General features: G+C 35.8%; 3 protein-coding genes across 5 annotated transcripts; 1 reads left to right on the top strand and 2 right to left on the bottom strand.

Annotated features, from left to right (window-relative positions):
* The first annotated feature begins 2,753 nt into the window (after nucleotides 1-2,753).
* Nucleotides 2,754-4,380, top strand: LOC118055459 (zinc finger protein 7). The gene has a single exon (XM_035067374.2). It carries the CDS (start codon nucleotides 3,380-3,382, stop codon nucleotides 3,950-3,952), a length of 573 nt encoding a protein of 190 aa, XP_034923265.1. The 5' UTR covers nucleotides 2,754-3,379; the 3' UTR covers nucleotides 3,953-4,380.
* An 848-nt stretch (nucleotides 4,381-5,228) lies between these two features.
* Nucleotides 5,229-8,427, bottom strand: LOC118055458 (TIP41-like protein). Its single transcript, XM_035067373.2, has 8 exons — nucleotides 8,198-8,427; nucleotides 7,892-8,077; nucleotides 7,619-7,709; nucleotides 7,014-7,127; nucleotides 6,843-6,902; nucleotides 6,700-6,741; nucleotides 6,363-6,491; nucleotides 5,229-5,556 (listed from the first exon to the last, which is right to left on the bottom strand). The coding sequence occupies exons 1-8, from the start codon at nucleotides 8,410-8,412 to the stop codon at nucleotides 5,446-5,448; spliced, it is 948 nt and encodes a 315-aa protein (XP_034923264.1). The 5' UTR covers nucleotides 8,413-8,427; the 3' UTR covers nucleotides 5,229-5,445.
* A 1,977-nt stretch (nucleotides 8,428-10,404) lies between these two features.
* On the bottom strand, nucleotides 10,405-17,543 carry LOC118055460 (homeobox protein HAT3.1). 3 transcript variants are annotated; one of them, XM_073404560.1, is made up of 9 exons: nucleotides 17,320-17,540; nucleotides 14,921-16,624; nucleotides 13,875-14,040; nucleotides 13,612-13,735; nucleotides 13,400-13,512; nucleotides 12,765-13,319; nucleotides 11,733-12,059; nucleotides 11,106-11,195; nucleotides 10,405-10,998 (listed from the first exon to the last, which is right to left on the bottom strand). In XM_073404560.1, the coding sequence occupies exons 2-9, from the start codon at nucleotides 16,159-16,161 to the stop codon at nucleotides 10,822-10,824; spliced, it is 2,793 nt and encodes a 930-aa protein (XP_073260661.1). In that variant the 5' UTR covers nucleotides 16,162-16,624; nucleotides 17,320-17,540; the 3' UTR covers nucleotides 10,405-10,821. The 3 variants fall into 3 exon arrangements, 2 of the variants coding, with proteins under 2 accessions (XP_073260661.1, XP_034923266.1); XM_035067375.2 differs by having other exon boundaries at nucleotides 14,921-16,238; XR_004688656.2 differs by having other exon boundaries at nucleotides 10,775-10,998; nucleotides 11,810-12,059; nucleotides 14,921-16,238; nucleotides 17,320-17,543.
* Between the last annotated feature and the right edge of the window lie 911 nt (nucleotides 17,544-18,454).

The raw sequence follows: 18,454 nt of genomic DNA, 5'->3' as shown, positions 1-18,454 counted from the left end.
CAAACGTGTAGCACACTGTGCATCCATATTTTGGCTTTAATGTCATTGCCATTTGCGAGGATCTGAGAAGGCGCCACCTCCAAACACCTTCATTTTAATGTGACTAATGCTAGTTTAGAAGCTGAAAAGAGAGCTCTCTACTATCTTGATATCAAATGCATGCCAGCTCCGTACAAGCATAGCTTTCCAGACAGACTGTTCGTAGCTTTCGATACATGGGAATGAATTGGGATAATACAATCTTACTCGTACTGGTGTTTCAGCGGATGGAGGCCATGTGGAATGCAACGAAAGACAGTTTTAATCATGTCTCGTGTCCTGTTTTTTTTTACCATTAGACAGTCCTATGATGCTCAGTTTCATCTGCTCACCAAATACATTATTGAGGTCATTCAATCCTATGGGCTTGCTGAGAAAAGTCAAGAAGTTTGACGAATTTGAACGTTAACGAGGAAGCTCAGAACCCGTCCTGTGCAACAAAGAAACAACCGAATAAGCTCTTCAGATGATTACCACTCGCTCTCCTCTGTACAGGAAGCTTGTGCCACTCTGCAACAGGCCATTGGCTAAATGAAAGCAGTTGAATCGATACTCGGTAAAAGGGTAGAATTCGGGGCCACAATCGACTTGTTAAACGTCCATATTCTGCATGAACTGATCCCAGAAAAAGGCAACTCATGAAGGAACATCAAGTGGCTGGCATTTTATGTTACAAGGGTCCATGGATGCAAGCCATCGGCTCATGAATAGTGATGGCTCTCCTGATTATCCAGATTACGTAAGAACTTTGCCTTCCAACAACAGAAAACTTGTTCCCAGAAAATTTGCTTCGTTCTTTTTTCACCGATAGCACATGAAATGAAAAGAACTTGCATCACAGCTGGAAGTGACACACAAGAGTAGCCAAACGGAGCTTTAACCACGGAGACTCTTGTGTCTATCCTTTTCCACCTCCGAGCTAGTTCTTCCAAGAGAAACTAACGTGAGCCGAGTTTGTAAAAGAGATGGACAGGTCACTCTGCATCACCACCATTCGTATTCCTTTTTCTTTTTTTTAAGCACTTACAGTGGTACATTGATTATAACCATTTTGTGTCATTCTCGTTTGACCAATTGTACTGTTGAAGTCCCATTCAATTGCTCTCCAATTAACCGATGTGATGTGTCACCAAATGATGCTGGCATCCTGCTTATATCAAATATTTGAATACTATTTATTTTTATATTTTAAAAAAATTATTCTTTTTACTTTAAATTAATATTTTTTTAATATTTTTAAATCATTTAACACGTTAATATTAAAAATAATTTTTAAAAAATAAAAAATATATTATTTTAATATATTTTTAAATAAAATATAACTTTAAAACAACAATTACATAAACATTATCTCAAATAGACTCGAATCTCAAGAAAAATACAAGCTGTATTTGAATGGCCACTGTGAAAACCACGATTTGCCAGCGTAAAAGGTTGATAATTACCCACGACACCTTTGATCTAACTATCAAGCGAGGCAGTGTTTAACAGGGGAGACGCCCAGATACAGCTATTAAAGTCCCAAAGCGAAGGAGAACTCTAGTCTCAGAAAGTCTGGAAAAGAGAGTGTTGTACGAAATCCCTTTCCGTTCATGTTTGAGTCTTCTCCGCACAAACCCTTCTTACCACTTGACATGACATCAAACGGGAAACTTCAAACCTGAAAAACTCCATTAAAAAAAGAGTTCGAAAGGACTCTAAAGCATTGTCCTGTGTAATATCGAGTGCCACATGAATAATGGGTAAGGAATCAGGAATGGATAGATTGGGAGGGTTGTGCGTTGGTTAGGAGTCAGAGATGATCCTGATTGTGAATGATAGAAAGTTGACTAGAGCAGTGTGCTAAACATCAAACAACAGACCTAACTCCAAAATTGTCTTTACCCAACTGTTCATTTCTACATCCTCGTGACGTTAGTCGAGTATGTAATTATGCATCGAAGGATAATATTCAGCACCGCATATAGCTACAAGAAAAAACCAAGTTGCAAGCTTCGTAGACCAAAAAACAATATACCTTTTCAAGTGCTCCAAATCCAAGGAGTATGGGACAATTCTCAGTCTATGCCTGCTCATTTTAAACTGTCAACGACACAACCTCTTATCCTCGGACTGTTCCCACAGGTCTCTAACCTCTCTTAGGGCACGCTTCTCTCTAAGAAAGGTAGAACAAAAATCTATTATATTATAACATTCCAAGCTCCACAACAAGTACAAATGGCTGCTAATGCACTTCTCTGTTTGTACATGAACATTGGCCACCAAGCGTTTAAAAAACCTGCCCGAGAAACTCCTAGACGAAGACCCCCACATGGATACTCTTGTCTGAAGGAAAACAATATTAAACTGGCAAGAGACCACTCTATCTTATTCTTGCTTTAAACACAATTATTGGCAATTCCTTGGGTCCCATCACGATTCAGCCCCCACCAACATTAAATCAAAAGGCAATTGGAAAACAAAGGAACCCTACCACCACTGAATTCAATATTTCCATAGAGCTTTGAAGCTTATCTCTTACTCACTTCTCCGAATAGGAAATGCATCTTTTCAATGTCGTTATCACATAACACACCGACTTGACAGCATTGAACACTACAAATGTCCCTCTTGGTAACTGGTGCCCACCATTATAGAAATATAGTGTTTACCTTAGATACGCTGAAGAAAAAGAGTATAGAAACAGATAGTTATTGTGAATAAGAATCATTTACTGGTGATCCTATCTGCATAGATGGATGGCTTGCTATCAACAAAGGGATCCAACTGTAATCAAAATCACTTGATAAATGGGCACTTCTGCATGTTCACATTTATCTACGAAGGTGAGTAGATCCACCCATCATCCACGTAAATAAACCCGAATCTTAGAACCTTTATACTGAAGACAGATAAGCAATTTTTATATGTTTGCGTGATATAAGAAGCACTGAAGGCAGAATCAACTAATTGTAAGATCATGAGTTTGACGACGGATGGGAATTATTGTTGATTGTCAACCATGAGTTTCCATAGTTACTCCAAAAGAGAACCATGTAAAGTTGGCTTGATTTGAGGAGTGAAAAGGTAAAGAAGGTGGAAGAAAGTGGGGAATCCTAAGCTTGACAAGGGCAACGGTAAAATGACATAAGCATTGTCCCATGATACACCAAGCGACTAGTGGGGTTCCTGAATTGAGAGACCAAATAAACTTAACTTGATTTCCATTGTTAAATCTATCTCCGTTTGTTTCCCCTCTCCTACTTTTGATCTAAACCTTCAAGTCTGCCGCGATTATTCCACCCTTTCCCTATTCATCTCCCCTCCACACACCTCTAAGAAAGTTCAGATTCGTGAAGATATGATCTTCCAGGAAGAAGCAATTGAAATAAAAACCCTCAAACACCAAAATGAGATGTTGAACAGCAACAATAGCAATGAAGGCTATGATGATAACAATCCAGGAGAGTGGCTGAATCTGAGCCTAGGTGGAAATTCACCCTCAACAGCAGGAGATTATGACTCACAATCAAGACCTACTTCTAGCAAGGTTTTCTCATGTAATTTCTGTAGAAGGAAGTTCTTCAGCTCACAGGCACTCGGGGGTCATCAGAACGCCCACAAAAGGGAGAGGGGTGCAGCGAGAAGATACCACTCCCAGAGGATGATGACAATTATGGGTTTGCCAGTGAATTCTCCGATGGCTAGATCACTTGGGGTCAGGCCCCACACCCTTGTGCACAAGCCAAATAGAGATGGAACTGCTATTGCAGGGAGATTTAACGAAGCCAGTTCAGGATTTGATATGTCATGGATGCCCTTCACAGTTGATGATACAACGGATTTGACATGGCCAGGCAGCTTTCGCTTGGATCCACAACCACCAGAGACATCATCAGAGTCACTCAAGCTTGACTTGAACCTTCGACTCTAATCAATCCCTTTGTTGTGGTTCCAAATTTTCTTCTCGCAGAACAGTTTTTGACGGACCATCTAATACAGAAACTAATACAGGTGGGTAACCAACCTTATGAGGTGTTAAACATCATACAGATTCTGCCTGGTTCTAGAAGAAACATGGAAAATGCTCTGCCAAGTGTGCATGTCATGTACAAGAAACCTAGAAAATACCCCTACTCTTCAGTTCAATTTCTGGAAAAATAAATGCCAGATGACCATATTTATATGGCAGCTAACTATAGGGATTCCTTCAATCCTAATCATCAACTTCCAGTTTTGAGCCACTGTACATTTCTTTTTTAAGTGATCATGAAGTTTTTCTGGTGCAATAATTATACCATCCCACGCCATCAGTTATTAAGCTATCTTTTTTAAAAATAATGATAATGCAGTTTAACATTATTAGACATTTTTACTTATTTTAATTAGAAGTTGTACATGCAGTGTTTTTTTTTTTTTTTTTGGTGCAATGATTATCCATTTTACACCCCAGGTAATTATTCTTTTACACATAAGTTATCTTAACCTACAAACATTGATTGGAACATCTCAACACAAACCAGATAAAATGCAAAGCAGGGAAGGATGGTAATGGAAGGAAAACAATAACATCTAACACTAACACTATGGCTCTCCATGTGGCATATTGCATTTCCCGTAACTCTTCTTGCGTATCATGTTTAGCTTGTATCAGTTTCTCCAATGTTGCACACAACTCTTTCATCCAGTGCTCAATTGTTTCGTTCGCAAATTCCATTCCAACATGCTCAGTTAACCATACTCACTCATAGGCATATTTTTTTCAAATACAACTCTATTTTATAGGTGTAAATCAGTTGAAAATGTCAATCTTCTAGGGCCCAACTTGATTTTCTCCATGAATATGGTCGGGAAACACCAAGTAGCAATGTCATATAAAGGGATATTATCTATCATTGATGGTGGCTAAGTTTTCTTCACCCTTGTAAAGAGTTCTGTGAACTCTTCGCTTCCCTATTCTCTTGTCGTCTGAGCATTTCTTATCCTCCTTCATTCGCTTAACAGTTGTGATGCATTTCAGTTGATAGAAACACTAAAAAAGCTGTGGCCTTTCTCATTGTGCTTCTTTTCTACACTCTAAACATGGCTCATATGTTCTCCTAGTGCTTATATATCTCAGTTTATCCTAATCGCAATGTTATGTTCATGCATTCCAATTAGTCTCTACATCATATTATCTCCTGATTCATGCAAACAATTATACAAACATGTACAGAGAATATCTTAAACTAATATCTTTGTTTATCTAGAGGATATCGTTTTTTTTTCCTCTTTCCACAAATAAATCCACAAGATAGCTTGTTGATGTAACAAGAACGACTTAAAAACCCACTAGGAGAATTGAATCCACCAGAAAGGGCTTGATTTCTATATGACCTCAACATAGTAAACAATTCAAATATTCATGCACAAAGACAATTTACAGCCTTACAAGTTACCGCGGACCACAAGCTTTTGAGTCTTATGCATGATGACAGGAAGCTTTTGGCTGATGATGCTTGGATCACTATATGAAGCAGCATCGGTAGGATATCCTTTCTGCAAAATAACATTACAGAAATAAAATGCATAAGGATAGGAGAACAGTTGTTACATGTTACACAAGTCAACCATGCAACAGTTAGAAATGTATCTATGCAAGGCTCTAAATACCAACAGAAAAAAGAAAGAATAAAAGCTGATAACTTTCTGAGAACAGGAAGACAAATAAAATTCAATATTAGCTGATTTAGCTAGCCTATGTGGATGCGTCTTAAGAGATGTATATCCAAAAACATCATGAATTTCAGTATAAATACTGCGATATTATGTCAATGCAATATATTTACATACGCACCACGCCACACACTTCCAAGTAGAACCAACTTATGTGGAACTTTTGTAGAAATACCCAATAGTGCAGAAATTACAAGATTCAAATATGTGCAAAGAACAGAAACATGTATTTTAGACAGCAGCATGTCCCATGCCTAAAGTTTCACAGGACATGCTAGAGAGCTTATTCAGTTCATCCTCTAGGGAATATTCTGTATGTCTTTTCTATCCAGATTTGCTTGCCTTTTCGCTCCTCACTCTTTTAGATACATTTTTTGAAAGCTATTTGCACACTACTGCTAGTTTTATAACAAAAAACAGGTGATCATTCCCATGATGACACTCAGAAAAGAATCCATCTCTATCATGAAAGAGTAGAAACTTGGAAAATAAAGCTAATGAAATAGTCAATCTCATGAACAAATACAAGCAAGCATGTTCAAAGACACATCTAGCCATACATGTGCTCATTATTATGGTTGTGTGTGTGTGTGGGGAGACAGAGAGAGAGAGAGAGAGAGAGAGGTTACAGCAGCCAGAGCTTGAAAGGTGGCTTCTCTCCAGCAGCTTTCTCGAAGAATGACAGGATTTGCACTATCACTAAAAGCACAATGCATACGAGTATCCCTTAATCTCATTAACACTCCATCAACTCTAAGCTGTAACAGAAAGGGGTGAAAAAGAGAGATTGATTTGGTGAAACAATGTAAAAGGTGAAGAAAAATGTGTCCCCTTTCAGGAGAAAAAAATTGTTTAGAGCTTCTTTATACTAAGCATTGATGCATGCACACATGCAGATGCATAGAAATAGAGCTGTTTTTACTGCAATGGATGAGAAAATTGAGTAAATAATGACAATTAACTCACCCAAAAGCGCAAAAGAAGAAACCAACAACTTGGCATGACTCTCTACAAAATTCAAAGAGGACACAAACAGTTCTTTAGCAACTGATTATCAGCAGCATATCATATCAGTGCTTGGAACAATTAGTAAATATTTTAGCATTTACCACTTTTACAGTTAGAAGTGAAACCCCATTATCAGCCAGTTCGTCTTCATACAAAACTACCTGTGGAATTAAACAGATTATTTCATCAAGATACACCCACAAATGCCAGGAAGAGAAAATGAATATCAGGTTTTATGAATGTATGATCCTAGTGTAGCACAAGGAGTCAACCTCATCATAGAAAAGAATAGGTTCTTTTGATGCAAGTGCAGCCACATCAATTTGCTCTTCACAGTCTTCCCAACAGGGGCGGCAGCTAGCCTCCAAAATTTCCCCACTGTCTTTCTGATCACAAAACCAAGGATATGATCTCATATTGGCATGAGGAAGAGGATAGACATTTTTTTATATTCAACAAAAGCTTAATTGCACTATATCTGAGCCAACTTATGACTGCTATTCATCAGAGATCAATCTCAGCCATAAATAACATAATTTATATATATATATATATATATATATATATATATATATAAACCATCATTTCATAGCCTTTACAGTAAACCCAAACATCCTAAAAAAAGTTTAAATCAGGAACTATTTTAGAAGCTATCAACGTTTTGAAGGGAAAAATGACAGAATAAAGCATAAATAACGAAGAAAAGAAAAACAGAAAATTTAACATTAAAATAAAAAATGCAAACATAAAAATTCTCAGTGAGGACATGAATTAATCCATCAAGTCCGCAAGTTGTGTTGAATATGGCTTCAACAAAATATTTTATTCCCCTCCAAACACAACACAACAAAAAAGTTTTTTGAGTAAAAGAACAAACCTTCTCCGTATCCAATCCAATTGTTTCAGAACCACAATAAGGCGTCGTGAATGTATAATCATAATCCAATATCACCTGTTGGAATGGTTTGCTGCAAATTAAATTCAAAAGTGTTAACATAAGCCAAAAACAATCTCTCTTAGCTAAACTCTCACACATTACCATATCAAAAATTCAAACAATTCAACTGTCTATTACCGCAGTGCACTTCAGGATGCCGTACATTTGGATGTAATTAAATCCAAACAAAATGAAACAAATACTTAACATTACCTTCTAAATTTCCATTGTGCAGCAGCAGGAACTTCAACCGGCGGTAAAGCCTCTTTTTTCCAGCCAGTCAGGGCATCAAATGCATTAAAATGAATTTTGGCACCACTAATTACATGTTTAAGCACCAAAGAACTTTCTCCAAAAACCATCTCTGGTAAATGAGAAGTTTCTAGCTTCTCTTCCCATCTGCAGCGTTCACAGCAAGCATCAAAGACTCAAAAATTAACAATTTGTACTCAGGTGCTCATGAGAAACTTAAAATGATTGCAAATTTGAAACTAATTTAAAGAGAAAGAGAGAGAATACGTGATCACAGATGAGGACTTGAGAATGGAGCCCTTGTAGGATACGATTTCCCAGCCGTGGATGCGGAGTCCATGGTGGCCGTCGGTTAAAATCTCGGCGCCGGCGGCTTTGAGGTCTTTGTCATCTACTTCCAACTCCATTGCGGTGATTTTTTTCGGTTGCTTTCCGGCTTTTCTGCTTTGCTTTGGCCTTTCTGGGTTTGAAGTTTTAGGCATTTCGGGTACGAGATTTGGCGGGTTCGGGTTGGGCCGAAATAGAACATCCAATTTGGTAATATTTTTTAAAAGAATAAATTAGACAGTTCATGTAAGATTACTCTTTTTTTTTTCTATTTTTTTACTTAATTTCTATTTTTATGTTTTAAAAATATTTTTTAAAAAATATAAAAAAAAATATTTTTTATTTTAAATTAATATTTTTTAATGTTTTTATATTATTTTAATGCACTAATATTCAAGTAAAAAACACTTTGAAAAAAAAAATAACAACTATATTTCTAAATAGATTTGACTATTTTTTTTTTTTTAGAATTATAAACAATGATAAATTTAAATAAATTAAGCAAAAACATTTATTAGTTGGATTCATAATTTTATTATTATTGTTATTGTTATTATTTTAATTTATTTTCTAACCACAATCTAAAATGCCATTTTATAAAATCTGTCCTTAACCCAATGTGAAGTACGTAAAAGTATGTCAGGGAAAAGATTCTTGATATATAAAACTATGCTAATATAATTTGAAATAATATAATTAAAATAGAAAAAAATGTACAATGAATAATATCGTAAAAATTGCATGAAATGTTGTTTTGTTTTTATTGTTATTTTAATAAAATTGATTTAGATATTAATAAAATAAAGAAATGAAATAACAGTTAAGGATGTCATTAGCTGGATCCGAGACGATAATATGAAAACTAATCTGCTTACTAATTCCACACTTATTCCATGGAACTTCGGGTTTGTCAACAGAGGTTCATGTTCTTAAAACATTAGCTCAATCAGACCGGAAAGGCGAAGCCCTTGTCTAAATGATCTTCACCCAGGAATCAACATGTTTTTAATCAGGAGGTAAGAATAACAATTCGAGGATGGAGAATGAAAAGGAAACATCAGTTCTTGGCGTGGAACTCAAGACTTTTGCACGCGGCAGCTCTACTTCGAGCTGGATTAATTTAAAAAATATATATATATATTAAGAGAGTGAGAATTTTTTTAATAATACTGTTATATAAGTAAGTAAATTTTAAAATTTATTAATCTAGCTCATTGTCTAGCACAAGTTTTCAATTACATCATATAAAAAACTAACTTGGTGTGAATTAATTGATTTAATAGGTTCAAAAAAAATTTGAATAACTAGAAAAAAAAATATTGATGAGCTTATAAAAAACCAAAAATTTTGTTTTTTTAAATATTAAAAATCTACCATATTAGATGATACGCAACTCAATTCATGAATATAGCTGATTTTAATAATAAAAAAATTAAAAATAATTTTTACTTAATTATATATTAAAAATTAGATGCTCACAATTTAAAACATCATTTTTATAATTTATAATAGACATTTGATCAAGATGGTGATAACCCTAAACAAAACAAGAAAAAATAATTAATTTTTATTTAATTATATGGATTATTTCAATTAAAAAAACCATCAATTTTTACCTAAAAAAGATTTATTGAGTTTTTTCAAGAACAAAACCATCAATTTACCATTAAAATACACAATAAACAAAGATTTATATACAGTGTTTTTCCACCAGAGATTTGTAGAATTACATCGTGCCAAAGTATTTATTTGTTTAATTTTCTATATTTGGATTATTTCCGAAAGAATAATACTATTTCTTAGGAAAAGAAAAACAAGACAGGGAAGATATAAATCATTTGATCAGTAAAACCCACCAATAACTACTGCAATGACAACCTTGGGTTGGATAGCTGCTTACACATCTCCTCTTTTCACTCTTGCCAAAATGGGCATGCATTCCTGGACTTCGATCAGAGACAATAATCCCTTCCTTCGTCCCAGCTAAGGAAATAAAAGACCACTGATTTTCTGTTAATTGCCAAACATGACATTTCTAGGATGTTGTTTCTCTATGTTCTAGGTTGCATACCAAATTCCAGAATTGAGGCAATGCGATATCGAACTAGAAGTAAAGAAATTGTGCATAAATTGGTGGCTTAGAGATATAACACAGAGAACAAATTATAATCTCATTAAAAAAATGAAAAATAAAGGAATTGATGATGAGCTGGACTCGCTCAACATTTTTTGTTATTGTAAAACTCCTTGTGAATGGAGTTGAATTAAAATAAGGCAACTTACTAATAAAAGAAAACAGCAGTGCGCGAATCACCAATTACAGCACAACAGGGGCGTCTTGGGGTCACCTTCATGGCAGAGTAAGTCGTTCGCAATAAAACCAGTATATTATCTCCTAGCATCTTGTTCTTGCAGAAGGTAAATGGTCAGTTCGTCTACTAGGATCATAGAATCAAATGGATTTCCCGACCAACAATTTGCACAAGAGCTTTGTGCAAATTGAAAGGAGACCTCGGCTTCCTCCATTCTCGATCAATAAAATATTTTTGAAGATCTACTTCACACTATCTCCTCGATTTTGGGGTACTAGTTTTTTGTTTATTGCTCTTTTTTTTCTTCGATTCACTATCCCTCACATGCCCGTCACAGCTACCCTTTCCTGAAGCACTTTCAGCTTTACTTGTGCCTTCAGGTGATGAATGGTTGAAGCTCCAGCGAGCATTCATGAACCACTTGTTAACCTGCAGAATACAACTTCTATATTAGGAAAACCTGAAACTTTCTCTTATCTTTCACCCAAATGAAAGTTAATTTTAAAAAGAATAAAACAATTTTCCAGTTGTATGACCTGCTCAAAAGTAATTCCTAGCTCTTCTGCCAAACTTGCCTTTGCGGCTTGGTCAGGATACTGATTTTCCTTGAAGAAACTGTACAGTTTCTGCATACAAGAATGATCATCGCCTTAAGGGGATAACACCATGACATCAAAAAAATCTTGAAACCAGGAGCTGGCAAAGACTTGATTTCAACATTTTTCACATTGAAAATAAATAATAATCTCTCCAGTCTCCATATCAATCTTTGATATTTTTCTTTCTTCAACAACTAAATAAGCAGCTTTTGCAAAGCACTTGAAAAGTTTCTTATGTAATTGGATCATTTCTGAACCTTGCATGCACAAGTATAATTTGTTAAAGCAAACTTCGAAGCCTAAAAATAATGCCAACTCAACACAGACCAGCATGCAATTGAAGGATTAAAGAATAATATGAAACACGGAGGACTAAAAAATAGATTATTCATTTCGTTTTTTTGTTAAAAAGAGGACAAATAAATCATACTGCACATTTTCAATAATACCCAGCACCTTGATGAGGAGATGATACCGAATAATGGCATATCTTCAACTCACAAGAGGTTTTATGAGTTATCAGTACTGTTGAACATATTAAATAAATAACTCACAAAAAAATACCTGAGTTACAGCTTCTCCAAGTTTTTTATAAGCAGAGGGCCTAACTCTTTTAGTGCTAGAACCAGAGAGAGATTCACCTCCATGTGTTTTTGCTGGGGAAACATTTGTATCTTGAAAGCTCGAGTTTTGGCGAGTTCTCCTAGAAGGATGTTCATTCTTCTTTAATTCCTGATTCATATTCTTGTTATTCATTCCATTCTCAGTAACAGAAGCATCTCCATTTGCTATCCCCGTAGCAACATCTCCAGTGTTTTTCCTCCTCTTCCTTGGTGCAACAGTATCAGTGTAATCATCATCACTTGAAGCAGAAATGTTTCCATATGTTTCCTTCACGAATAGAGAACAGAAACAAGAAATCGAGCTATTGAGAGAAAAAATCATATGATTAAAAAGTAGCATCATATCAAGAATAAAATCTTAACATTTGAAACTAAGTTTATACCTCTATGGGGACAGAAGGTGGACAAAATTTAATGTGAAATAATTCTGAGAAAGTTTTTGCCTGAGAAGCTTTATCTTATTGGTTTAGGAAAAGAAAAAATTGCTGAAGATTTTTATATATGTAGCGTTATCTATGATGTGGCACAAACTATTTTGTACACAAATGTGTGGGCACTACATACATTCATACGGAAGCATTACCGTTATATTTGCTTCCAAGAATCACCCATATTTGGCATTAACATGCTACAAAGAATGGAAAATTCTGCTTTTATAATCATCATAATTCCTTAAGTATATAGTGCATGACATTTATCAATAACTCCTTCCCTATATTTGATGCTCTTCTCTGAAAAGGAGTGGAACAGACACTAGTCAGGTTAAAAATAGTTTTATTTATATGGAAAGAATCACAATGTCTTCACTTCTCAAGACGAAGCAGGCAAAACACCTATTTGAAACAAAATATCAGGATTAACTCTAATTATATGACCATGCTTGAAATAATAGTGTTAAGCAACAACTTAAAAAAGAGCGAAGACCACGTAATAGGAATCTTGTTTCATATGCTATAAGATCAGAGGCACTCACATCATAGAGCTTCTTGTAGTCCAATCTTTCAATATTTCTTTTTCCAGAAACAGGTGCAGACTTTTCTTGGTGAGAATCTGGTTCTAGCATGGATAAAAGCTTGCTGTTTAAAGAATGATTCTTCTTTCCACCAAATCTCGATCTTCGCCCATTAGAATCTTCATGAGGTTCAATAGGCATGTGGTATTCATCTCCTAAAGACAACCCATCACCATTAAGAGTGGCATCAAGATCCTCAGAGTCCGACGTAAAATCAGAACTGGAACTTTCCTGCTTCAGCTTCTCCTCGAGAACTGGAGCATCAGGATCATAGTCATCATCCTCTGAATCATCAGAAGGGAGCCCCAAGTACTGTTTATCATCAGGCGGAGCCTCAAATTCATCAGACGCAGAACTGAAGTCAGATTCGTCAGAGCTTGATTCCTCCTGACTCTTCTCGTCAATATCTGGACCATCAGGATCATAATCATTATCATCAGAATCATCAGAAGACAATCCAAAGTTGTAGTTGAGTTTTTGTCCAGATGTTACTGCAGCTGCCTCGGGGAAAACATTCTGCACATGGGATGGGAGTACAATAAGGAACAAACTCGGTTTCTAAAAAACAAATGTTAAGGCTGGGGCCGCATAATTACCTCCCAGCTGTCACTGATAGATATATTTGTTCCTTGAGAGTCATTAAGCAAGTCAATACTGTCAACTTTGCAATCACATCCAGGGCATAACCAGCCCTCATCACCAGGAGGAACTATATGAAAAATGCAAAAAAACAATCAGGAAAGTAGAAATCACCAAAGAGGAACCATTATTCAACTCAGTGCCATCAAACTAGTGGATAGATCATTACTGTCTTCTCTTAACAATGGTGGTACCAAACAGAATTGATGAAACCCTCGGTCGCAAGCACCATCACATAGTATAATATCATTATCAGCAGTCAAATCTTTGGATCCACATTTTGCACAGAATATCTGCCACAAATGGATTTAGTCTAAGTAATTACATTCCAAGAGATATTCAATGCTACAAAAACCATCCTAAACAGCAACAATTATGGATATAAGAAGTTTGTTAACAAGAGAAGATGGCAAAAAAAAAAAAAAATCCTACATCCTCACTGTCAATTTGTCCTTCAGAATCAAACAAAGATGCTGGGAACCTTCCTTCATCGCATAGCGAATCAATATGTTGAAATAAATCCCTTATTTTCACTTTGCGTCTGATGATTTCAGATGTGGCCCGTTGCAACTCCTTCTCGGGCTTTAACTTTTCTAGGCTGGCAAATTACATTAGCAGTCAATGAAACAATTACAGATAAGCTCTCCAGTGGAGAACAGATCAATACACATATAATGTACAGAAACAGCTTGAGATCGCATCATTTTAAAGGGCAGGTCAAACTGGATTTCATTTATAAACAAAAAGGTTTTCTTCTATTTCTCATAATCATACATGTAAATTCAATTCCTTAGATCCCCCAAATTAGCCTCCTTGATGAAGATATTGATATGTTTAGTCATGTACACTAATACAGGCAATGAAAAATTTTTGGAGAAAAAAAAATCGGCTGGAATGAGAAACTGTGAGCCCACAGAGAAAGATGCACTAGAGAAGAGGGATATTACTTGACAATAACACTAAGCCTGTTTGGCAGTTGCTAACTTTTTGGAATGTGCTGATGTCAAAAATAATTTTTAAAAATTAAAAAAACATTATTGGCATGCTTTTCGGCATGAAAAGCTATCAACTTTCTAAGAGTTTAATATCAAAAAAATTAAATCAGCATCCTTTAAAAATCCCACTGCTCATTTATTAAGCACTTCTTGTTATGGAATCAATTAACAATGATGATCATCTGGTTCAAAGGCCAAGCATCACATATGTTATCCAATGTGAATAACTTTTGAACTCCTTGCAAGTTTATCTAAAAACAATCCCTGTTCTAAATTTTTGTTCTGACATTGGCTTCGCAGATTAACTTGTATTCAATTTCCAAATGCAATAAATCTCCGGTGGATAGCCATCACTTAAATTTGGATTTAACTTTCTATACTGTAAAATTTAGTACTAAAATCAAAACAAAAACATCACGTGATGACAAAATTAACTGAAAACAAAGTACAAAAAAAGGCTATAGAAAAGTGATTAGTACATACCTAAGTCCTTTCCAGCCTTCCCCGGAATAAGCAGTGATCAAGCTTTGCTCATAGCTCATCCGATTCAACAAGTACCTAAGACGTGCCCTGATTCTGGAATATTCATCAGCCACTATACTTTTCCCTCTTCTCTTTTTCCTCCTTCTCCCTTTTTCCTCACCAGTGGAATTAACATATGTAGAATTATTACCCGACTCGGGAGCTTTAGGTTTCTCTTGTGATTTTGACCGGAGAACTCTATCAGTTTTTCTCGAAGAACTTGTATATTTCTTCCCTGACAATTTTGAAGTTCTCTTAACACTGGGTACACCTTGACTAGTAATACCAATCACAATTCCAGAAAGTTTTTCCAAATGTTCACAATCAGGGTATTTGGACTCATTATCATGAGTAGGTCTTATTTGTTCATTTGCAGGAATGCTGATGTCATCACCAGGAGGCATGCCTATATGTTTGATAGGACAACTCTTGGTCACAAGTTCAGCAAGCGGCTCCAAATTCTCAATAGCAATACCACTGGATAATCCAGTGCCAATTTCCATTGATTCATTTTCTGCAAGTTCAAAGCCGAGCTTCTGTCTTTCTTCCAATGTTTTACAACAAGCTCTGTCAGAAGGAAACTCACGTGTCTGTCCAGATGTAGTTTGTTGAGAGTATGAACTTTCATCAATCAGGTCACTATTGCTTGCCTCTACAAGTGACAGTCCTGCATCTTCAGCATGAGAATCATTGGCTAGATCTTCAAGTGATGCTTGTGAGGTTTCATTTGCAATGCAGCTTGACAATTCTGTGTTGCTATTCCTAGGTTCATCCAGTAGAGTACTAGAGTCAATTGCTTTTGATGATTCACTATATACACAAGCAGTATTCACACTTGTAGCACCTGGCTCGAGTTTCTGATCCATAGCGGTTGATATAGGTCTTGGACTATTATCAAACGGTGCACTCCTTGCATCGTCAGGAGGTGGGTCCAAATCAATAAGAGAACTTTTTGTTAAATCATCAGTAGATGGTTGCACAACTTCACCAGAACAAGATTGGAGAACTGCAGCACTGCTATCTCCAGCTTCAGTTTGTATGATTTCACACTCAAGCTTATGTCTCTCTTCCAGATATCCACCAAACTTGTATTCAGCACTGGGTTCATGCGTATTTTCCGGTGTAGTTTGTGCAGGGCATGAATAACTTTTGGTACGAGAAACTTTTGATGGAGAAACACCCATGTGCTCAGCCTTGGACATAGGCTTTAAGTAAAATATATCAGCTCTCTAGAATTCAAAATCGAACTTTGTATTTGAAGGGTCTTCCCTCAAAACTACTGTGAAAAGAACAAGTCCCAGTCACTACAAATAGCATGGATATTGTTCTCCTATCTTTTTTCCATACACTTGCAGCATACATTAAACATCAGGAAATTTCTTGGAGGGAGAGATAGGATCAGATCTAAAAGAATAGTCCATATAAACAAGCATGGACAAAGCAAGGCAGTGAGCTATAAATGACTAGACAATTAAGGAATAATAGTTACACCAGATTTTTACTTCGTCTTCACATGAGTAGATTCAAGCAAATCTTCTCAAGAACTCAAGTCTGTCATCGTCCCTTCAGTTGCACTAATTGTTCACTAATAGACTGCTATTAAGCAAGTTCACCGCTATATAAGAAAGAAATGGTTATCTGGAAGCTTTGAACTCTCTCCCTCGCCTCGAATGGCAATATATGCATTCCCGCGTAAACGACATGAGTCAGTAAAAGAAAACTTAGCAGTGCACTTGCAACACTTTGCATCAAACACGTGCATCTTCTTTTTTTTTTTCCAATTATTAAAGTTGTGCAAATCTAGCTAGCATCAATTAACAGGATAAGTGATAAATTATTGAATATAATAGATTCTAGCCTCCATGGTCCAAAACCTCTACTCTCATTCCCTGGCAATTATTTAGCACTAAGCTGATAGGACCTTAAAAACATATTCCCCTGCTCTCTCTCTCTCTTTCTTTGTAATGCATATTTACTTGGCATAAACTAAATTATATGTAGCTAACTTAAGCATTAGATTGCAAGGCTACACTTTAAATATATATATATATATATATATATATATATATATATATATATATCAATTTAATTCTTTTCTCTCTCTTTCTTTTGTTTTAGAGAGAGAGAGTAAAATCTATCAAAGAGCTTCTTCTTCACTCGGGCGACATTTCTACGCAACATTCCTTTTAAAGCTCAAACAAAACAAAAGCATGGAACACCAAAACAGGTTTTATCTCTCTCTAAACTTAACTTTTATCGGAGATTTTAGTTTATCTTCTGCAGTTTTCTAGAGAAAAGGCGAATAAAAAGGGGATATATAGAAAAATGAAACTGATATAATTTTAGTTTAGAGAACTGACCTTAGCATTTTATTTTTGCTGCATATAGTAGCAGTTTCTGCACAGTAGTTTTGATTTGGAAAGAGAGAGGGAGAATTTGTGACGAGCGAACAAGAAGAAGAAAAAAGCGGTTGATTGTGGTGGTGGTGGTGGTGGTGGTGGTGGGGAGTAAAAGAAGCCTCTAAATCAGGGCCACCGTCGCTAAGAAAAAAAGAGGGCTTTCCGTTCCTGCTATTGTGCGCTTTCGGTGATATTTGTTGTGTGTTTCCCGATGTTCCCTTTTATGGGCTGGGCCTTCGTTTTTAATATTTGGACTCTTATACAGAAAGGTCAACCGTGGGCTGATCTGCATTTCTGTATTGGGCCATAAGCAGATAAAAGAAATCTGGCAATTTTTACTCTGCTAAAAGTCTGCGCCTATTCGATGGCCTGCATGTGTGGACTCACGCCTCTGTCAGTAAACATTGCCTAAAAATTTGGATTCCAGCCTTTAATTGGAAATCATGAATTCAGCATCTCCACTTCGTCAGAATCTCTGTTTAAATTCTCTGTATGCAGATTCTATATGTTCAATTGCTTAGAATTTGATTCCAGCCTTTAACTGTTTAAGATTGGATTCCAATTCCCTTTTTTCTATGCCATATGGGTTGTTTTTAAATCCTATAAAAAGATAAAATAAAGCTTTTTTTTATTTATTAATATAGGTGTCTGGATCAGCTTGGACGTACATTGACTAATCCCACGGATCATAAATCTAATAACCATGTAAATTACTAGTGATCATCATATTAACAACCATAAAGATCTGAAGCTCATCCTTGAATCTTTTACCAATTGGGCTACCACCCAATTGGTTTTTATTATTGGTTTTAGGCAAAGAGTGTTTATTATTATTATTATTATCATAGCAAGTTAGTTGAATTGTCATAAGTTATAACATATTTTTTTTTTTCTTTACTTTCTAGTTAGGATCTATGGTGTTTAAGGCTTCGGGTAGGACTTTTCCACTCTCACCAATTTTAGCAAAGATGCCAAAGATAAATTAAAAAAGTTTGAACTAAAAGTAGGAAGTAGCTATTTGGGTTTTGTATCTCTCCATCGTCTGGATTGAACTTACTTCTGTGAACAAATATAGCTGGCACTCTCTTTGAGTTTT

Source organism: Populus alba, chromosome 1 (assembly GCF_005239225.2).
Source record: "Populus alba chromosome 1, ASM523922v2, whole genome shotgun sequence".
In the NCBI taxonomy this organism is placed as follows: Eukaryota; Viridiplantae; Streptophyta; class Magnoliopsida; order Malpighiales; family Salicaceae; genus Populus; species Populus alba.
The sequence above is the reverse complement of the archived record's forward strand: the minus strand, read 5'-3'. Positions and strand labels throughout refer to the sequence as shown.